The 20,002-nt window shown below is 41.4% G+C and overlaps 7 protein-coding genes across 7 annotated transcripts; 5 read left to right on the forward strand and 2 right to left on the reverse strand.

The window, feature by feature from the left end:
* Positions 1 to 848: 848 nt before the first annotated feature.
* On the forward strand, positions 849 to 2,402 carry BEWA_013870 (ubiquitin family member protein; the record flags this gene model as incomplete). The annotated part of the gene is made up of 1 exon (XM_004832223.1): positions 849 to 2,402. One exon carries the CDS (start codon positions 849 to 851, stop codon positions 2,400 to 2,402), a length of 1,554 nt encoding a protein of 517 aa, XP_004832280.1.
* Positions 2,403 to 2,492: 90 nt separating this feature from the next.
* BEWA_013880 (methyltransferase domain containing protein) lies at positions 2,493 to 3,701 on the forward strand (the record flags this gene model as incomplete). The annotated part of the gene is made up of 6 exons (XM_004832224.1): positions 2,493 to 2,537; positions 2,596 to 2,698; positions 2,871 to 2,941; positions 2,994 to 3,385; positions 3,428 to 3,499; positions 3,533 to 3,701. 6 exons carry the CDS (start codon positions 2,493 to 2,495, stop codon positions 3,699 to 3,701), a joined length of 852 nt encoding a protein of 283 aa, XP_004832281.1.
* A 1,764-nt stretch (positions 3,702 to 5,465) lies between these two features.
* On the forward strand, positions 5,466 to 12,002 carry BEWA_013890 (hypothetical protein; the record flags this gene model as incomplete). The annotated part of the gene is made up of 1 exon (XM_004832225.1): positions 5,466 to 12,002. One exon carries the CDS (start codon positions 5,466 to 5,468, stop codon positions 12,000 to 12,002), a length of 6,537 nt encoding a protein of 2,178 aa, XP_004832282.1.
* Positions 12,003 to 12,133: 131 nt separating this feature from the next.
* Positions 12,134 to 16,072, forward strand: BEWA_013900 (reverse transcriptase domain containing protein; the record flags this gene model as incomplete). The annotated part of the gene is made up of 1 exon (XM_004832226.1): positions 12,134 to 16,072. One exon carries the CDS (start codon positions 12,134 to 12,136, stop codon positions 16,070 to 16,072), a length of 3,939 nt encoding a protein of 1,312 aa, XP_004832283.1.
* A 171-nt stretch (positions 16,073 to 16,243) lies between these two features.
* On the reverse strand, positions 16,244 to 17,950 carry BEWA_013910 (signal peptide containing protein; the record flags this gene model as incomplete). The annotated part of the gene is made up of 1 exon (XM_004832227.1): positions 16,244 to 17,950. The coding sequence occupies one exon, from the start codon at positions 17,948 to 17,950 to the stop codon at positions 16,244 to 16,246; it is 1,707 nt and encodes a 568-aa protein (XP_004832284.1).
* A 206-nt stretch (positions 17,951 to 18,156) lies between these two features.
* On the reverse strand, positions 18,157 to 18,946 carry BEWA_013920 (hypothetical protein). Its single transcript, XM_004832228.1, has one exon. The coding sequence runs from the start codon at positions 18,468 to 18,470 to the stop codon at positions 18,306 to 18,308; it is 165 nt and encodes a 54-aa protein (XP_004832285.1). The 5' UTR covers positions 18,471 to 18,946; the 3' UTR covers positions 18,157 to 18,305.
* A 279-nt stretch (positions 18,947 to 19,225) lies between these two features.
* BEWA_013930 (signal peptide containing protein) lies at positions 19,226 to 19,969 on the forward strand. The gene has a single exon (XM_004832229.1). It carries the CDS (start codon positions 19,247 to 19,249, stop codon positions 19,811 to 19,813), a length of 567 nt encoding a protein of 188 aa, XP_004832286.1. The 5' UTR covers positions 19,226 to 19,246; the 3' UTR covers positions 19,814 to 19,969.
* The last annotated feature ends 33 nt before the right edge of the window (positions 19,970 to 20,002 follow it).

Raw genomic sequence — 20,002 nt, forward strand, 5'->3', positions numbered from 1 at the left:
GGAAAAGTGGAACGATGAATCTAAGGAATTTCTGCGTTGCCAATAACTAGGCGAGAGTAGCTGCTATGGAATCGTAGGAAGTAATGGCGAATAATATGAGATCCTAAAGCACATCATTGCTAAATATGGTAATTTATGCGAGAACTAGTGCCTAGAATGGTTACAACCACGAGAATTCTACCACAATGGACCATTAGACGACGTGGACAGCTCTTAAAGACTTACAGGAAGCATATATCCAAACAAGAACAAATATAGTAGCAGAACAGTAGAGAAAACACCAATGTCTAAGTCATTTATGATAGAATTTAGCACAAGCTCACAAGTGCACATCTAGACTCTATTTTGGATCAATGACGAGCTAAGCTCAGAGACCAGTTTTATAAAAACGTGTGCAGTTGTACAGGACCGAATATTTCCGGAGTTACGGTCACAGACTGCCAGAATTTGGGCCAAATATAGACTGGATGGTGCGGCACTTGTGCATCTCTGAAAAATGGAGTTGCTCCAGCAGTTTGTATTTTTAATTATATTTTAGGCCCGAAATTTCCGTATATAAACACAGGGGCCAATTTGTAGATTATCTCTATTTACCGTGGAATCAACGCTTTACATCTCCATCACTGACCACAAGTTGTGCGTTTCGTATGACACTTTACCCCTTTGAGCTTAATTTTGTAGCATAATAAACAGACGGTTTAAGGGGAAAGTAGCAAAGTTCGGGGTTGACCTAGCTACAAGATATATAGAGTACCAAATTGGCATATTAGCAAGTAGATATACTGTTCTTGCCTTTTACTAGCAAGAAGGCTATAGAGTAAAGGTTAGCATCGAATAGGTTGTCCAAGATGGCAGATTCCGGTGATAAAGGTCAAGGGCTCATAAAGGTTTGTTTCCGTATGATTACTGAAAAGACCTTTACGCTTGAGCTCGATCCATCTCTTTGCATAAGTGACGTAAAGGCCCTTCTTGAGACAGAATCTGAGATTGCTCCGGAGAATCAGAGGCTTATTTTCAAGGGACAATTGTTAAAGGACGATTTAACACTGGAGAGTTATAATGTGGAATCTGGGAGTACCATTCACGTCGTTGGTAGAGTTGCCGGTTCAGAGACTAGTTCTGATGCAGGGACTAGCAGTGCATCTAGAATGGGTGAGAATAGCCACAGTAGCTCCAGCGATACTGCGAATTCATTTAATAGGAATTTGGCATCAATGGGAATTTTCATGAGTCCTATTTTTGCCGCTTCTGCAGAAATTCCCGTTTCCAACATTGGTGTATCTACTGGAACGACTGCACAAGCGGGAACAGATGCGGCTGGAGGGACCAGAGAAGCCGGTAATCATTCAGGGAATGAAACAAACTGGACGTGGTCATCTTATAATGTAGGTTCACATCCCATGGTCCTTGGTCGCATGCACTTTACTAGGACAATAAATCCTCAAGACTCGTCGGGGATTGAACAAGTTGCTTCGCAGTTTTTGAATGGAATTCTCGGGGGACTCATGAATGGCTCATCTGCTGCAACTACAGCTAACGCCACCACAAGTGATACGAATGCTAGTGCGACTGCGACAGCCGCAAGCACAACTGTACCAACCAGTGTACAACCAGAAACCAATACCGGAGCACTACCAGTAGCAGTAATTGGAACCCTTACAGCTGATATTAATGATGAACTAGATGGTGCCATTGTGGCAAATGCCCCGCAAGAAGTAGCAGTTGTAGGTGAATGTGTGAATAGAGAGGGAAACCGTGATGAAAGGTTTTTGTTGACGGATCCAGTAATGCTGGGTAGTCATCTTTCCTGGAGTAATTTGGAACGCTTAGAATTACTTGTAGGAATTTCCGTAGATTTTGCATTACAAGATCGCACATTTAGCAACTTTGTTGCACGGTTTGAGAGGGCATATTCCAGAGTTTTAGCGTTGCTAAACCGTTTGGACAGATGGCATCGTTATCAGGAACATATTCAGCCCTTGGAATTTTCTCAATTGTCGAGTATTTTTGCCTTGGCATCAGCTATAAATGCACAGATTTCGTCACTTTTGGCATTGACATTTGGATACGCAAATGGTAATGCGGTTTCAAACGTTCAGGGTATTACCTCGCCCCTCATTTCTCATGCAGTTCCTGAATCACCGCCTCGTCAGTTAGAACCACCACAGGATGTAGACTGCGCAGTTTCAAGTTTGGAGATTGAAAGGGAGGATGACAATGTTATAAGGGTGGATACAAACGACTGTGATGTTCCAGGGTCCAGTGGAGAGTATAACGGAACAGAGACTGATCCAAGCAAGTTATTGGATGAGTATCAAGCGTCGCCTAGTTTTAAAGAAAAGATGGCAAAGTTTGCCGCAAAGGGGCGACTTGGTGATGCCTATTTTGGAATGGGTACGTGATATAATAATGGATCAGGGGTACCTGGAAGGGTTGGCAGAGGATAGCGCCACGACCATTACAAGACGCACTATACTTGGCCATTCCATAAAATGACTTCTGGAAGTAAACTGGCGAATATTTTAACTTTTAGTAATGTATGTTTACGTGCTATGTCCGCTTGCACATTTTCTGGAATCTCACGGTAACACTTAGGTCATAAATGGTCTAGTTATCGTAAATGGCGCTTTATTATATACAATATACACGAATTATAAAGCCAAACGACCAGAGTATAAGCTAGTAGAGCCACCAACAGGTTCGTTTCCCCTTTATCGGTAATCTACTCGATTTCCTGCTCCTTTCCACATTTTGGCCTATTATGGACATTTACATCTCGCAAATTCTATAATGGGCACTCACAGACCTTTTGGGAGCTCCTATTTCATTATATTTCCGCCTCTCCATGCTATTGTACCATAATACTTTAGAAACACATCGCATCAACATCTACAACTCAATTGCTTCAACATATGATTCTACTTTCGAACCGATTTTCGAGGTATTTCTATTCTCGTAACCCACTTGTTATTCGTCTCACAACCATCACTTAGAAGAACAAGGTAAACAAGACCAAAAAGGTTATTGTTGCAAATGCCACGGGTCACGTATTGGAGGTAGCCGCTGGTACCCTTGGAAATCTCAAATACTATGGAGATATCGATAGTCTTACTGCGATAGACAAAAGCGTCCGCATGTGCGTGGAGATGAAGAAGAAAGTGGAAAAGGAGAAACCAAAGTTTCCAGTTACTATAATCTGTGGAGATGCTTCAAAAGTGCCTTTCAATGACTCTGGATTCAATACTATAGTTAGCACCTATGCCCTGTGTTCAGTCGAGGATCCAGTTGCATGCGTCAAGGAAATCGCAAGGGTTATGAAACCCGGAGGATCATACTTTGCCCTAGAACGAGGTAAAATTCACTATTGGCCCATTAGAAAACTCATGTTTGTTTTTTGTCCATTGTAGCCATAACAATCTCCATTCAGGTCGGCTCTGAGGCTTTATCCAAACCCATCAGTGCCATGGAAAAACGGATATTATGAAGACCGTGATCCACTGTAAGTGGTTAGACTATTACTATCATCATTTAGGCAAATCATACAAGACGGCGGACTGAAAGTTGCCAAGTTTGTCGTTTTTGGGTTTGGAGTAAATTACTCGATTTTTTCAAAACGTGACAATGTAAAGGTTGTACACTTTGCAGATGGACCAGAGATTGACCAAGATACCAAGGTTTTTTATAGGTATACTCCGCAGTGAGTGGCTGGCCATAGGGATAGGAGTCGCATACACAAAGCAACAGGTCTGGCGACCATGAGGAATCTGCCTAATAATGACAATTGTAATATTTAGAGACTGTATGTATGGGTTCAGCAGTGGTATTCAGGTATTAGTGCACCCGTAGAATCCATAAATGTCCCTGTGGATGCTCTTCCTTCTGTTCTACCACTAGGCAGTCTCGTGGAGGACCTCAGATTGACCTTCCAGTTACACGTTGTTCACAATCTGATTATGAGAGGAAAATGGGAGGAAATTTGTGGCAAAGGGAGAAATTTCTTCACTCCAGAGAAAGAATGTGTAGACCTCCCCATGGTCCTTCTCCCTCAGTTTGTTCCTTCATAGGAGTACTCACCAGGTCATTAATGCAGTTTATCCATAGATTACAATTGTTGTAGTAGGATGGTTGGTTATCTAATGTAGAGTAGCTGGAAATGAAGCGTTAGGAAGACTTGTTTGAGGAAGAGTGTCCCTAGGGGACCACAGACGATAGAGGTATACTGCTAACAGATATAGGCATATGTAATGGAATTGTGAATAGTATAGGAGGTACAATGAATGTCATGTAGGAAGATCGAGTAGCTACCAAAAGGTTCTTTGGCATGACCAATGTGTAGTATAGAATCTGTTGTTCTGTTTGCTAATTAATCACTGGTTAAAGTATTGGTGCATGCTACTATGGTAGAGTTTCTCGTTAGAAGTGCTATGGATGGCGGAAAGGCTCCCATTTACTCGTAAACCAAGGCTGAATAGATAATAGAGGAAGAGACATCACTAGGGAGAGAACACTGGTTTTCTAGACCCATGAAATTTTAGTGAAGGGTCATGTTTATGCAACTGTTAGACAGCAAAAGTGCTAATGGATACCTCTAGAATCTCTGCGTAAGGGGTGAATGCAGTTGAGAATTTACGAAGCATTCACAAGGTAAAGAATGTCACCTTTTAAATATCCATAGCAATAGACTTTACTCGCAGTGTCTCAAAAACATGGATGAATGGCAAAAGCCTAATATCACCCGAAAATTAGAAATCTGGAACACCTAAGAGAATGCTATAAAAATCCTCCAGAGACAATAATATATCTATAGATGTCCTAAACCTCCTCTACCATAAGGTAAGAGATTATCATTTTCTAAAATCTCACATCTAAAACATGTAACGATGTCCATATGAGATGTAGATGTTATTCCACGTGGTCTCGTGTTACCATAATCTCTTACCTTGGAATTTATTCCGTGAGGATAGAGTCATTAGAATATTAAAATTGATAATTAATGCACGAATGGACTGTCGTTATAGGACATTATTACTCCTTCCCCATATGTCTATTCTTCCTTTTGCAACTACCCTAAAGCTCTTCTCTACCCAGGTATATGCGCTTAGATCTACGTACCATACTCACCTTATCTAGCGGATATCAGTTTATGAAATTGGCATTAATCTATGGGTAGTCAGAGCTTTATTGAATAGCAGATCCCAGTTGTCATCAAGCTACTCACATTGCGCTGCCCGGAAGTACATAAGGTTATTTGGAGAAGTAGGAGCATTAATATGCTACACTATGATTTTTAGATAGCAATGGGACCTTAATACACGTAGAAGGAAGATTTAATTACTCAAAGAAGGAATGACTTTCCATTTTAGGATTTTGATTTAAAGAAGAGGAATACGAGAACAAGTATTCACCTCTAATTCTCTATGAGAATAGTCCTCAACACTTATAGATTTAATGTGCAGTTCAGAAGAATGAAGATCATCGTAGTCATTCTTTTACTCACCTGCAGATTTTGCACTTGTGTGAATCCTCCTGTTCCTAGCGGTAAAGAAGCAGATGTTAAAAGTGGACCTAAGGGGGCTGGACAGAGACAACTACCTCTAGCACTTCCACCAGGTGGTTCACATGCCAATAGGCACGGTCCTAATGCTCAAAGGACTCCACCTCCTAGATCTAGAGGACTCAGGGATACAGCAACAAGAGGCACTTTCCCAGGAGTAAAGCCTACTGGTACACAAACTGCAGTTGGAAGGGGTACTACTAAAGTAACCGTAAACTCCAAGCATAATACTCGTCCAGACATTGAGGATATTGGCGAGGACCTGGAAGAAGATTTAAAGCATGTCAAGGCATATCATGAGATTAGACATGAAACTATCAATACTACTCCTGAGGTAACTAGTACTGTGGAGCCTAAAGAGAAGCCTTTGAAGTACAAGATGAACGTGACTCTGGTCACTGTAGGAAAGTCTACTGAGGGAACTCTTTCAGTGGTTACCTATACAGCCAAGCAAGATGCTCATGTACCCCTACTCTTGCATGATAATAAACTTGTTTGGAGGGGTATAGACAGTATGAATAATGAGGACACTCTGGTAAAGGCAAAAGTCTACCTCGGATCTGGTGGACCACTAGCTACCAACTTGACATACAAGAGAGTCACGGAAAGCACCACCAGGGAGTACTGTAAACTAGTAAGGGGTAACTGGACCTTTGTTGACAAGAGTTCCCTAGAAATGGCATTTGATGAAATTGAAATACCTAGTAATGCTAGTGCATCTGCCTATAGAACAAAGGTAGACTCTACTCTCTTTGACATACAGGTGGGAAAGCACAATGGGATACCAGTATTAAACTGCATTGCCAAAAAGGGTGTAAAGGTACCCAAACTTGTTTACGATGGCAAAGTCGTATGGCAAGCTGATGGAAATCAATCCTGTTCATCAGCCACTTTTTACTTTGGAAAGTCTGGTATCATTGGCATATCCTTTACCCATGGCAGTAGAGAAGAGACTCTCCATGACTGTTTCCGTGTCTTTAGCAACGACGAATGGGAGGGTGTAAACGGTGACTACTATGAAAGGGTACTTTACGAAGCCAAGAATCCAGAGACCTCTGTAGCCACTGCATCTGAGAATACCAAAGCCAAGAGTTTCATTGACACTGCCAAGTTTACCGTAGTTAGTGACATGGATGATACAGTCCCAATCCTAAGATGTACAGCTGGGAATGGTGCCTCTAAACTTACCTATGGTTCTGATACAATATGGCCAGGGAAGAAGGATGTTACGTGTCTCTCAGCTGTCTTGTATCTTGATGGAGACAAGCCTACACTCGCAGTACTTGTTACCAGAGATAAGAATAATAAGCAGAGCAAGGTTTACAGATACCATGATGGTAAGCAGTGGAAAGATGGTAAAGAAGAGGACCACAAGAAGAATCTGGACGCTTTAAAGACAAAAGCAAAAAATCATCCTATAGCTAAGCAGTCACCTGTTCAACTAACTCCCAAGCAAGGAGTTCAGGCTAAGCCAGGAGATGCTCCAGTAAAGACAGATGAGCAGACTCCTCAGAAGAAACCACAAGTGAATGCACAACCGGCTCCTCCTACCACTAGTAAGTTGCCTACTCAGCCATCCAAGAGAGCTCCGGTAAAGGAGACACTCCTTGACATTGGTCGACCAGATCCACAAAGCTATAGATCATTTGACTATGCACTGGATGATGTTCCAACTAGACTCATAGTTACAGTGAAGGAACAACCAAACAAGGTAGTACTTGGACAAGAAACTCTATGGTCTACTGGTGGCACTGGAAGATGTAACTACTGTACCGTCCACATGAAGGATAATAGGCCAGTGCTAGTCTACATGTCTGGAAGATCCTTCTCATTGTACATACTAAAGACTGATGGTGGATGGAAATCCATTGACAACTACAGTGAGGAGTTTGCTAAGCTTAGACTTGCCGTACCCTCACCATCCTCATTCTCCCTTGACCTCTCTGTTTCTGAGGATACAGGACAATGTAGAATCTTTGAGACACCCTTCAATAAGGTAAACACTCGTTTCTATGTTCCAAAGGTTGGAAAGTATGCCACTAGTGTTTCTAATGGACAAGCTGTACTATGGAAGGGTGATAAAGAGAAAGCAATCCTGGTGAGACTCTACCCATCTGATAATCCTACCTTGTTACACGTGCTCTCTAAAGACACTAATGGAGCATTCAAACACAGCTACCTTGTCAAGAGTGGTAGTAAATGGGAATCTATTAACAAGGACGTTCACGATAGACTACTCTCTGAAATAAAGGCTACTGCACCTGGTAAACATACAGACGTTGGTAAGCTTAGACAAGAACTGATGGAGTCACAGGCCTCTCTTGATAAACTGGTAGAGTCCAAGAAATTTACAGACCGTGATGGGCCAGAGGATCCTTCCATTCTTGACATTGTCCACTATGAGGAGTCCAATGCCTATACAGTAACAGACTGCACACTAGATGGTTATCCTACTACAGTCTTTATTCCTGACAAGGGTAGCATTAAGAAGGTGGTCTATGGAAGTCTTACAATCTGGGAAGGTGCTGAAAATGAGGAATGTAAGTACCTAATGATCCACTGCGTCTACAATATACCAGCGTTTGCATACCTCATAAAAGGGTCAGACAGGGATATAGATTTATACTTTGCCAACAAGGGGGATAACTGGGAAGAGATCCAGGTAGACTACATTAGAAAACTTAATGAACTTCGTAAGGATAAACCAGCCTCTGGAGACTATGTGATAGACATCAATAATACTACTAGTGATGAAAAATGCAAGGTTTACAGCTATACAATAGATGGGCTTCTGACATACTCATACTATCCGCATCAAGAAGTTACAGTGAAGAATATAATGGAAGGAGATAAGGAGATTTGGAATGGAGTGAGAACCAAAACGTTTGGAAAAAATACTAATGAAAGATGTCTTTACTTGGCAGTAAGTTATGTTAATAGTACACCTGTGTTGGTATATTTTGTAGCATTGGATGGATATAAACTTGAGTATACATTTTACAAGAAAGGTTCAAATGGTAAATGGTCAAGTTGCTACGACTATGTCTATAAAAATAAGTGGAATCAACTAATTAATAAGAAAGATACATCAGCTGGGGGCAAAGAGATATCAGATATGAGACAAGAGAGACTTAAAAAGGTTGCACAGGTGAAGACTTTATCTAGAGACTGTATTATAAATGCCAGGGATATATCTCTCCATGAAACGTATAGAGTCATAAAGACCTTCATAAACAATATTCCCGCTATCGTATATATTCCTGGACCAGCTTTTAATTTTAGCAAAATTATTTTAGGACATGTGAACTTTTCCCATTTTTTCCCTAAAGACGAGTTCAAAGGTTTATCTGCATTTCTGAAGGATAATGAGCTCTCAATAATGCACCTTAATAGGATCCAGGATAGAAAAAACGTAGATGAGTACGTTGACTTTACAGACACAGAACTGGATTGCTCTCTTGCTGATATTGAAGCACTAAAATCTCAGAGTCCTGGGATCTTCTCATTGGATATATCCCGTGGAGGAACTGATGGATGCAAATTTGTAAGCTTCCGTCATGATGGTGTTGTAACTCACTCCCACACTGTTAATGCTGGTTATACAGCTAATATGGTTACTGATGGAGTTCTTGTTCTTTGGAAGGGTGACGCTGATGAAAAGTGTTTATATACTCTCACTAGTTTTCTGGATGGCATTCCTATCCTACTGAACATTTTTGTGCGACTATCTGATGGTAAACTTGAGCATTACTACTTCTATAACCATGGAGAATGGACGGTCATTAATAGTCTGGACTACAAAGCTATACTGGAGGACCTTGCTGACACTACTAAATCTAGGTTGTCTGAGTCCATTGACAGGGACAACAGAGAAGTGCTCAGTCTAGATGTTGCCAAGGTAGATACTAGCAAGTATACCATGGAGACTACAAAGCTTAGAGTACTTACCAGCATTAAATATAGTCCACCAGAGAACAGCCGTGTTACCAAGGTTGTCTTCGGCAATGACTCTCTATGGCAGACTCTCAAGGCTGGTGTCCAATGTAAATTTGCCGTCATTACATACAGAGGAATATCCATAGAACTCGCTCAACTGTGTATTGTGGATGGTTGTGAGAAGTATATGCACTTTGAGATGGAGGATGGTAGACTAAGTAGCATTACAGCTGAGGAGTACAATGATGCTCTGTCAAGATTAGACTCTGGAGATGGTGCATCTGATGAAGACTTTGAATTCATTCTTTCTACCATAGACACTCTTGATCTCATGACTCCAGCTGAACTGGACTTTGAGATAGACAGGTTCCAGTTGGATACACTCTCATCTGCAGTCTACCTACCACTTCCTAAACATACCATTGGCAGAGTAGTACTTGGGAAGGTATTATGGACCAGTGGCAACTCCAAGTGTCTCTACGTCAGTACATTCTCCACTGAGAAGTCCATACAGTTGGTCCAGATAGTCACTGAGAATGAGACTCTCCACTTTAGTAGACTGGACAATGGACTCACCAAGGTACCAAAGGAAAAGTATAATGAACTATTTGAGAAACTAGGATACAGACAAGTTGACCAAACTCCATTCTATGTTCCACTCAAGGTACCAGATATACCCAGCACAATCTCATTGGATGTCTCAAAGGCACTGGACTCCAGGGTCAAAACCGAGAATGGCACCTTCAAAGGAGTCTCTTATACTACCTTTTACACATCTGACAAGGATGTTATAGACAAGATATCCAGTGGCAAACTTACTGTATGGGAACCTGAAGAGAATGAGGTCTGTGTCTACGGTCGTCTTTATCTGGACAATGGACCCAAGCTTCTCAAGATCCGTACTGTTGGCAAGGATGAAAGTAACATAGTACACCTTGCATTTGATACAGACAAGTGGATATGTCTCAGTCAGGATGTATTCAATGACAGACTTAACTTGATGGTCCTAAAGTTGACTGAACCACTCAGGTTTGCCTTGACTACCACAACTGATGGATACTATGAATACACCTTCGACTTGAGTAGATACCACCTAGACTCTAGATTTAACTCTGGTTTCATGACATATGGAGGTCACAAGTATGCTGTTTGTACTCCCAAGAATGGCGTCATAAAGAAGGTGATTCAGGGTAGCATTACCATATGGACTCCGTCCTCAGATGACTACTATGCCAACATGGTACTTCTCTCAAGGAACACAAATCTCTACATTCTTGTTCAATCACCTTTCAACATTCCTGCCGTATTGTCTTATAATCTGAAGAACAATGTTTGGCATATGGTAAACCATGAAGCCATTTCTACTGACATTACCAAGACACTCCCAATCCCATCCTTTAGACTGACACTTGACCTAACTGGAAAACATGACCCAGAGAAGTACAGAGTGTTCAAGATGGACATAAATGGTGTTACTACAACAGTCTTCATTACCATCTACGGATACTACTTTGACAAGGTGGTCTCTGGTAAGGACCTCATTTGGCAGTCGTCTGAGAATGAGGAATGTAGGTATCTCATGTTCCATGACAAGTCTGGAAAGAACTCATTTATAACAGTCTTTGTTGACGATATGGATGGATCCAAGTTCATGGTATATGAGATGAAGGACAAGTGGACATTCTCCCACCAGTTGCTCGGACCTGAGAATGACCACAAGACTACTACTCCTACTGTATTCCACCTAAGTGACAAGACTCATCAGAATGTCTACTTCTGCGATAACGTCTTCAATGGTATAGTACACAGAGCTTTCTCACCATTACCTGGCTACCATGTTCAGGAGGTAAAGGATATTGAGACTACCATATGGCAGGCAGAGGATAAGGAGCACTGCATATTCATTCTCTCTGTACCGGGTACTGATAAGAGTAAAGTTCCACTACTAAGTCTCTTTATAAGGAATGAGGACTACTGTGGTTTCAAACACTTTGAGAAGACTGATAAGTGGAGACATATTGATGAACGTGGCTATGACAAGAGACTCATTGAGAAGAAGCAAGCTAACAATGTGACTACTACTGTTGCCATATCCAGTATACCTCAGTACAAGAATGCAGTTACTCTTGACACAGCCAATGTTGACCATGATAGGGTTGATCTCCATGAAGACTCCTTGAATGGTGCCAGATTTCTCTACTCTGCCAAGACAGGGGACTACTTTAATAGCTTATTGGACAGTGGAAAGAGTGTTTGGAAGAGTGACAAGGACAAGTGTCTTACTGTAGCCATTTATGGAAAGGAGGAAATGCACTGTCGTCTGGACGTACTCTCTTCGGATGTCATAACCCCAATGTACTTTTGCAGAAAGGCTGGTAACTGGTCTTCTACTAATCACGGGACCTTCCATGACTGGCTAAGAAACTATGTCAAGACTCCTAGAGTTAAACTTGATCTTGGTAACCTGGACACTAACTTCTTTGAGAGCTTCAGGTATACTCAGAACGGCTAGAAGGCCGTCTAAAAACCACTGTATTCCATAATTCGCTAATTTAAACAATGAGTCCCGCAAAAAGGATACAAAAGGGCTCGCCATTCAGTCAAGGTAGCCTTCCGAGAAGGTCGCCGCGCCTAAATCAAAAGATGTGTGATGATGACACACAAATGCTAATTGTAACAAGTGAAAACTCAACTACAGAAGCAGAATCTGCTTCTAGTGAGGCGTTCTGGACGCCAATGGAGATAAGTGAAGAGGAAGATGATCAAATGGAAATCATCGACCTAACACCTCCAAACTATCAAGCTGATGAGGTCGAAATCCTGCTAACAGGAACTCCGCCAAGTCCAAGCGATAATTCAATTAGAGTATTAGAACCTAAAGAGGTTAATTCGCAATTACCAGAAGATTCTAGTCCGATAGAAGAACCAGGATCGTCTGATAGAACATCCTGCTTCACAGACGAAGAAGAATTCTGCAACAACGCAGCTCAAGATAGGTTAACTCGAGCCCCGGGTGAAATGCAATGTGGACCTGAATATAATCAAAACAACTATTTAAACAAACAGGTGGCGACTTGTACAACTACCCAGAATAGACAGGGGAACAAAAGACCTTCTAAACAGCAGCGGAAAGAAAATGAAAATAATAAAATAATAGCTCTAAAAGTAATGTTAGATGGTACGGACGAACCAGAGAAGATTTGGCCAGCATGTGTATTGCACAAGGTCCAACAAAGCCTAGGTAAAGTCCCAAAGTTCGGATGGCAACACATCCACGAAGCCTATAAGGCAAGATTTTCTAATGATATAGACTTGGAAAAACTCCAAGATCTGGCTAGGAAAGGATTAAGAAATAACTTACACTTAAAACTACCCTCTGATGAAGAGCTCATGCTGCGAGCCGATGAACTCCCGGAGAACTCTCTAAAGGAGCTACGTAGGAAAATAAACATCAAAGAGGATATAAATAGAAAGCTGGTCCTAATGGAACAATATGAAATCGAGGAGGCCGAAAGGACTTACAAGATTTACTCACAGAGATTCCAGGAAACAACATTTCAGTACATCCTGGACGAGTTAGGATCCTACTTACTAGAAATCTCAAATCAACCAAGAGACTTCTCAGAAGCCACAAGAATATTGCAAGCAGTCCAACTGTCATATCACCACGTAACATACAAGGAATGGGAACCCTCCAATTGGAAGGAAAACATGGAATTTAAGATAGCAGGATTCAAGTACACTAAGGAACTGATTGACAGAGAAGAACTGTACGACTTGTCTAGAGAAGAACGTGGTCGGGCTATACAATACATGAAAAACAAAGGGAAGATTCTGGAAAACCCCCAACACCGACTCGAAGAAAAAGTAGCCTTAGACAATAATATACTCATATACCAAACAAAAATTGACAGGAGTGAAGAGAGGATACAATTCAACTTGGACAATAGCAACTTCGAGAAGAACACGAAAAAATTCTTCAGAAATCTATTGAACCAAGGACAATCTCGAGATCACCCGTCTCCAGTGGAAATGGAGATACACTGGTCCCCTGTGTGGGACGCCAGAACTATAAATCCAGAAAAGTTCGAAAGGTACCTATATCTCAACCCTACAGTTGTAAGGGAAGAGAAAGACTTCATCTCCGAAGAAGAATTTTATGAGATCATAAAAGGACTCCCAGACTGGAAAGCATGTGGAGTCGATGGAGTATACAACTTCTTCATTAAGAGAACAACACATTTGCACCCCTTCTTGTATAAACTAACAAAACAAGCATGCATGGAACCCCATAAGATACCTCAATGGTTTGGAAAGGGAATAACATACTTGATCAAGAAGAGCGACGAAACAACGCCAAGCAACTACCGTCCGATAACCTGCATGTCTAACTTGTACAAACTGGTAACAAAATGTGTCTACAGAGTGTTAATTGGAATTGTACAGGAGAGAAGATTGCTGTCGGAAGCGCAATTGGCCACGGTTAAAGGAGTCCAAGGGGCAAAGGAACAAGCACTGTTGAACATTGCAATTAACAGGGCGCACAAGAACAATCTGAAAACATCATGGCTCGATATTAGAAAGGCATTCGATTCGATAGACCATAAATATTTACATGCCGTACTAGATCACCTGAATATCCCAGATTGGATTACTAACTTTATAAAGCATATCACTAGTGGATGGACAATAGACGTTAGATGTGGGAAAGAACCTATAATGGTGAAAAAGGTAACGAGAGGAATCCTTCAAGGAGACTCGTTATCACCGCTACTATTCGTACTATGCATGGATCCCCTGAGTAAAATCCTACATTCAGTTTACCCAACGGTAAAAGGAAAGATTGGAGAAAAACAGGAACATGGCTTGAACCACCTACTATTCATGGATGATATTAAACTATTCGCTGAAACTGACGAAATCCTAAAGAAAATGACGGATGAGGTCAAAATGTTCTGCGAAGCCTCAGGATTGGAAATAAACAGAGAAAAGTCGGCTACAAACTCGCCTCTCTGTGAAGACACTGCAGTATTACTGGAAGGATCTGCAATGTACAAATACCTGGGTATAATGGAAGACAGATCAAGCATCCCATCGTTGGAGTCATGGGAAAAAATCCGAGCCGAAATTTTGGCAAGGGTTGAAAAATTAGCAAAAACCAAGCTGAACGGGAGAAACATGTTCAAGGCAATAAATATGTTTGCTTTGTCCCTCCTGAACTACTACACTGGATTGCTAAGACTTTTACCGGATGATTTTGAGGCATTAGACTTGGACATCCGCAAAATATTGGTCAAACATAGGATACATTACCTCAATGCATCCCCTGAAAGACTCTACCTTAAAAGAGACCAATGTGGACGGGGACTAGCATCAGCAACCTTTAGATCTGAAAAGATGTTGCTAACTTTTTGGGACACCTTGAGAAAAGGCAGTGAGACATCCACACGTCGAGCATTGATTATGCAAATCGAAAATGAAGACCTCACCCATATGTCACGCATAGAGGGATTTGTTAGACGCAAATACGAAAACGTCAACAATGGAGGACTACGTATCGGAGATGACAATATCAATGAGATGCAAAGGAGAAGTCTATTCCACTCACTTTCACAAAAGAGATGCCACCCTATATTCTTTAAACAACTGAATGGAGATAATCTAATTGATAGGAAGGAATCTGCACTTTGGCTAACACATGGAAACATCTCAGCCCGAGACGAAGCAGCCTACTGCGCTCTCCAAGACAGAAACATCTTCATGGGAAACTATGACAAATGCAAACACTGCAAAGGAGCAACAGCTACTGTAGACCACCTGGCCACATGCTGTGAACGTAAACTAGCCTTTGATTACACCAGACGACACAACGAAGTTCTGAAATGTGTATCTCTCCACCTGTGCCGCATGTTCAATCTAATAAAAAGAAAGAAAATAAAAGGATATGTGATGCAGGAGACAGTTACTGACGGTACAAATGAACTTAGGATCGATACTGCTGTTAAGACGGACGCCAGGATAACGAACAATAGACCTGATATCCAACTCTACGACAGGAGAAATAAAAGGATATTTATAGTCGAAGTCGGAATCACGTGTCCAACTAAGGTTTCAGATACGGAATCTCATAAACAAAGGAAATACGATGTCCTTGCAAAAGAATTATGCGGCATCCATAATATGCCAGCATGCACCGTTCCAATAGTATACTCTTGGGATGGATTGGTCACAAAATACCACGCAAAGCACCTAGAGAAAATCGCGGTGCCCATAAAAATCAGAGCCTACATGCAGACTAGAGTACTACGTACCACCTTAGATTCGGTAACTCATGATCGAAGAAGAGGAGTTGAAGAAAGAGAACCAGAAGAAAAGCTGGAAGACATCTTCGAAAGGTTCCTCGGAAACCTCGACAAAGAGGAAAAACCTCTTGAAGAGGAAGAAGTGGAAAACGAACTCGAATTCTCTCGCGACCGAGTAATAAGGATCAGGAAGAAAATAAAACGTAGAAGAACCGCTGCTTCTAGAAGGTCTGAAGGCCCCCAAAACCTACGGAAAATCCGTAGGAGTCAAGAAGGGTAGGAACTAATAACGCACATATAATACAACCCCTACACCTAGGGCAGGCTAATTAGTTACCCCTTTGTATAAAGTATGTTTTTGCACTTGGTAAAGCTAGGCGATCGTATTAAAAAGCTTAAAGGTAGTATTCATTATACTAACTCCCAATTATATTTAATTTTGCAGAAAAAATTACATTAGTGCAATGCAAATCATCACAAATATGACAGAATTAAACCCATGTAATAATGTACCATCGGTTTCATTGGTATTTCTTAATCTCATAGGTTCTTTAGTTTCTTTTATCCTTTCATGATCATCTTGGATATTAACATCTTCCTCTTTATAATCCTCATCTTTAACACTACTTTCAGATGCAATATTCGATCTAACCTTGGCCTTTTTAACAGGATAATTCGAATGATCATTTGATGTTTTTGGCATTTGTTCTTCCTCTGGCTTTTTATGTATCTCGTCATGTTTCTTGTGACTATCTTCTGGGTCATCATTTCTCATTTTATTTCCATTTCCGTCTGGTTCAGATACATTTTCTGAAAAAGTTCCACTGGCGTTTGGCTCGGCATTTTCTTTTTCGGCATCCGCAGGTATTTCACTTTTCCGTGGATATGGCTCGCTAGGTTTATTTTCATTTTGAGACTCTGATTTTTTATCTTGAGTATTCTGTTTTTTTGCATTATTGGTCATTCTCTCAAAAATTAGCTTGTCATAGTACACCTCTACGAGATTAAAAAAATGCTTAACAGATTCGAAAATTCCATGGATCTTTGTGGATTTTGATGAAAAGTCCAATGTTTTTTCCCTGATTTCTCCAATTTTTATTAGAATCTCCTTGCAGAGTCGTATATATACCTTTTCCAAATCATTTTCTATGGGCACATCATTGCCAAAATGGGCAAGTTCTGCTATTAAAGTTTCAATCCTTTTAATTACTAGATCCTTATCTTCTTTAATATTCCCTATAGTTTCCATTGAAATACGATAAAGTCCTTCTGCTTCATCCTTATACTTTACAAATCTCTGGTATTCGATATGCAATCGTTCGGTATTTTGGAATTCATCTGCCTTTTCAATCATGGACAGAGCCTTTTTAAACATGTTCCTTGTACGATCAAGCATATTTGTCATCACCCTTTCATCTTTATTGAATTTTTTATTCGTTTTATTCAGTAACCTTCCTAAAGCTGTTGCAATGGTAATAAAGTCATCTCTGGAGAATTTTGGAATTTTATTCGACTCTAGTAGATTTCGGAGTTCATCTTCAGTAGGCTCTGGGCTCAGGTTCACTCCTTCATGTTCCCTATATTGCCATTGAGATCCGTTTGCATCCCCCTGGTGAGGCATGTGATTGTAATTTTCATAATTACCACCATAGGCAGTATCACGTGCTGATGCATTTCCTTTCATTTTAAATTCTTTCACAAGCTCCTCATATTGTCTTGTGATCTCTCCTAGGGTGTTTTTGTTCTGTTCCAATACTTGTTTTGCCTCTTGTATCTTTGGTAATAAGGCATCTTCATTTTCATCATCCAGGATTTGGTTAATTTCGATTGCCAATGTATTAGAATTGCGGAATATTTGGGTCATTTTGGGGTTTCCCTTTTTTCTGCTTTCATCAACTTTACGTTCAAAAGCGATTAGATCGTCAACTATCTCATTTGAATGTCCTCTGTTATTGCTAGAGAGCCTGAGATTCTCAACCATAGTCCTTATAGATCTCACCAGATCATTCGCCTTTTTGATATTTTCAGTTGCCTGTAGCGTGTACTCACGGAGTTCCTTACCAAGATTAACAAGCTCATCTCTTGCATACGGTGGAACAGCTGCCGAGACTGTTCTGGCGAATGAGATGATTACCAGCGCAACCGCAAACGCCACCATTTTATAATTTTATCTATTTAATAAGTAAAGGGAAAGTTTTAAAAATTACACATAGAGCAACAGTGGAAAATTCCGACCTGATTTGGAGGAAAAATTTCCAACTCATCTGCTGCATGCAGGCGCCAAATTCCTCGTTGGGTGGGTGAACTGCAACTGGAGATACAGAGTGTTCAGCCATGCCAACAGCACCATGGGACATTATATCTTCAAGGGGAAATGTGTAGCAAAGTGCGTCCCTGGAAAGTCACCAAGGGCATGAACAACTGAGGTCTCTGGGAGTGGATGACTAGGGGTACCTAGAACGTGGTACAGATGGAGGAGAATTTTCTACGGATCCCTATAAGCAAAGGACCCATTACATTCTAAAGCATCTGCGGGATACTTGCAAAGTCTCTCTACTCCCGCCAACAACTGAGGGTGTCTCTACAAGGACCATGGAGACTCTAGAGGATGCCACTAGGACGCTCCAATGCCATGAGTTTATTGATCCACTAGTGCTGTTAAAGAGTACATAGAACATCTGAAAGGCCAGTGGAAAGGAACACGCAGGAATACTGAGACAATGGGTGTCCGGAGGACTGGCCTTACAGGTGTAGTCTGTCCTGTGAGGGTATACAGAGACCAAGAATAGAGGTTCTTCCCTAATGGATGAGGGATACACTCTTTGTGGTTATAGACTGTACCTCTAATGGATGCTGGTCAAACATGAATGTCTGTGTAGGGGCATACAATAGACCTGTATGGCTACTGCAATGCGCTTATGGTCCATAGCACTACCGCGTATAAGCGATGGTAAAGGTGGTTGGATGCTACGTCATGTCCCTGGAAGGCAGAATGTACAGGTCATTGGATGTCTCTCTGGATAAAGTACCCATATATCCTTCACCAAGGAATCTTGCGTTCACCAGTATCTTCTCTCCATAGATTCTCTTACGTAACTATACATCACAATGTGTACACATTTTGTGTCTGTTCAGGAATGGTGGAGTATGCAGTGGGAACGGTTCATATGCCATGGCCACAGGAACACTCATGCATGGCCCTGTTGTGGAATATAGGGGGATCAGGAAGGTGTGTAGAAAGAAGACTAGGTGATCACCGGGCAAGTACTTGGATGCTGGAGGATCATGGGAGGTTCCAGCTACCTTGGGGAAAATTAAAGGCATGAAATTCACTGTGTAATGAAAGCTGGAAGGGAGAAGATTGTGTTATTTCCCCATTAATGTAGAAGGCTCAGGTCCCCATAGGAAGACTCTTGAATGCAACCCTCTAATCACTTTATATACACATTACAAGATGCTTTCTGCTAAACTCGTATTCGCTTCCCTCTTTGCCTTTGTGGCCTCAGCCTTTGCCGCTGAACTTGACTTGAAGACTCTCAAGGAAACTGGTCATAATGATCTTGGTTTGTTCACTGTTGTAGAAGGTCGTCATGGTTTGCAACTTGGATGGTTCAAGCCATTGGTTGGCAAGGAAGTCCAAAAGGTCCACTGCGGTGCTCATGAACTTTGGAAAACTCAGAATGAAGGCCACGAACTCAACGAACTTCTTGTTCTCTCCAAGTGCAAGGAGGCTGCTTTCGCTGTCGTCTCTGAATTAACAGAGAAAGGAGGTTTGGCTCATCACTACCTCGAGCTTGACCCAGTGGCTGGTGGTGTTAGGAAGGAGTATGATGCTAGCAATACAGAGAACTTCAAGCTCTTCCTTGAAGCTGTATTGACTGCTCTCAATAAGGCTGGCGCTGTTGAGGCTCTAAAGCCACCATATCCAGCTGTTGCTGCTCACTTCTTCTTCCGTCACTTGAGATTGGCTGGAGAGAAGGCTGCCGCTCAAGCCGGACACAAGCCAGAACTCATGGCCTAAACAGGATAACATGTCTTTAAACATTCCTGACTAAATTGTTGAAGTCCAAACGATGCCGTCTATAGTATAGACCGGGACTTCCATGACCTTGTATCATGAAAGCATCAAAATGCAGGAATACGTCAGTGTCTGACGATTTTTAAATCTTCTGCTAAACTCTTTGTGGTAACTATTTGCAAGTTTGGAGAC

The sequence above is a fragment of the Theileria equi genome (genome assembly GCF_000342415.1).
Source record: "Theileria equi strain WA chromosome 4 map unlocalized gcontig_1105316255033, whole genome shotgun sequence".
Classification (NCBI taxonomy): Eukaryota; Apicomplexa; class Aconoidasida; order Piroplasmida; family Theileriidae; genus Theileria; species Theileria equi.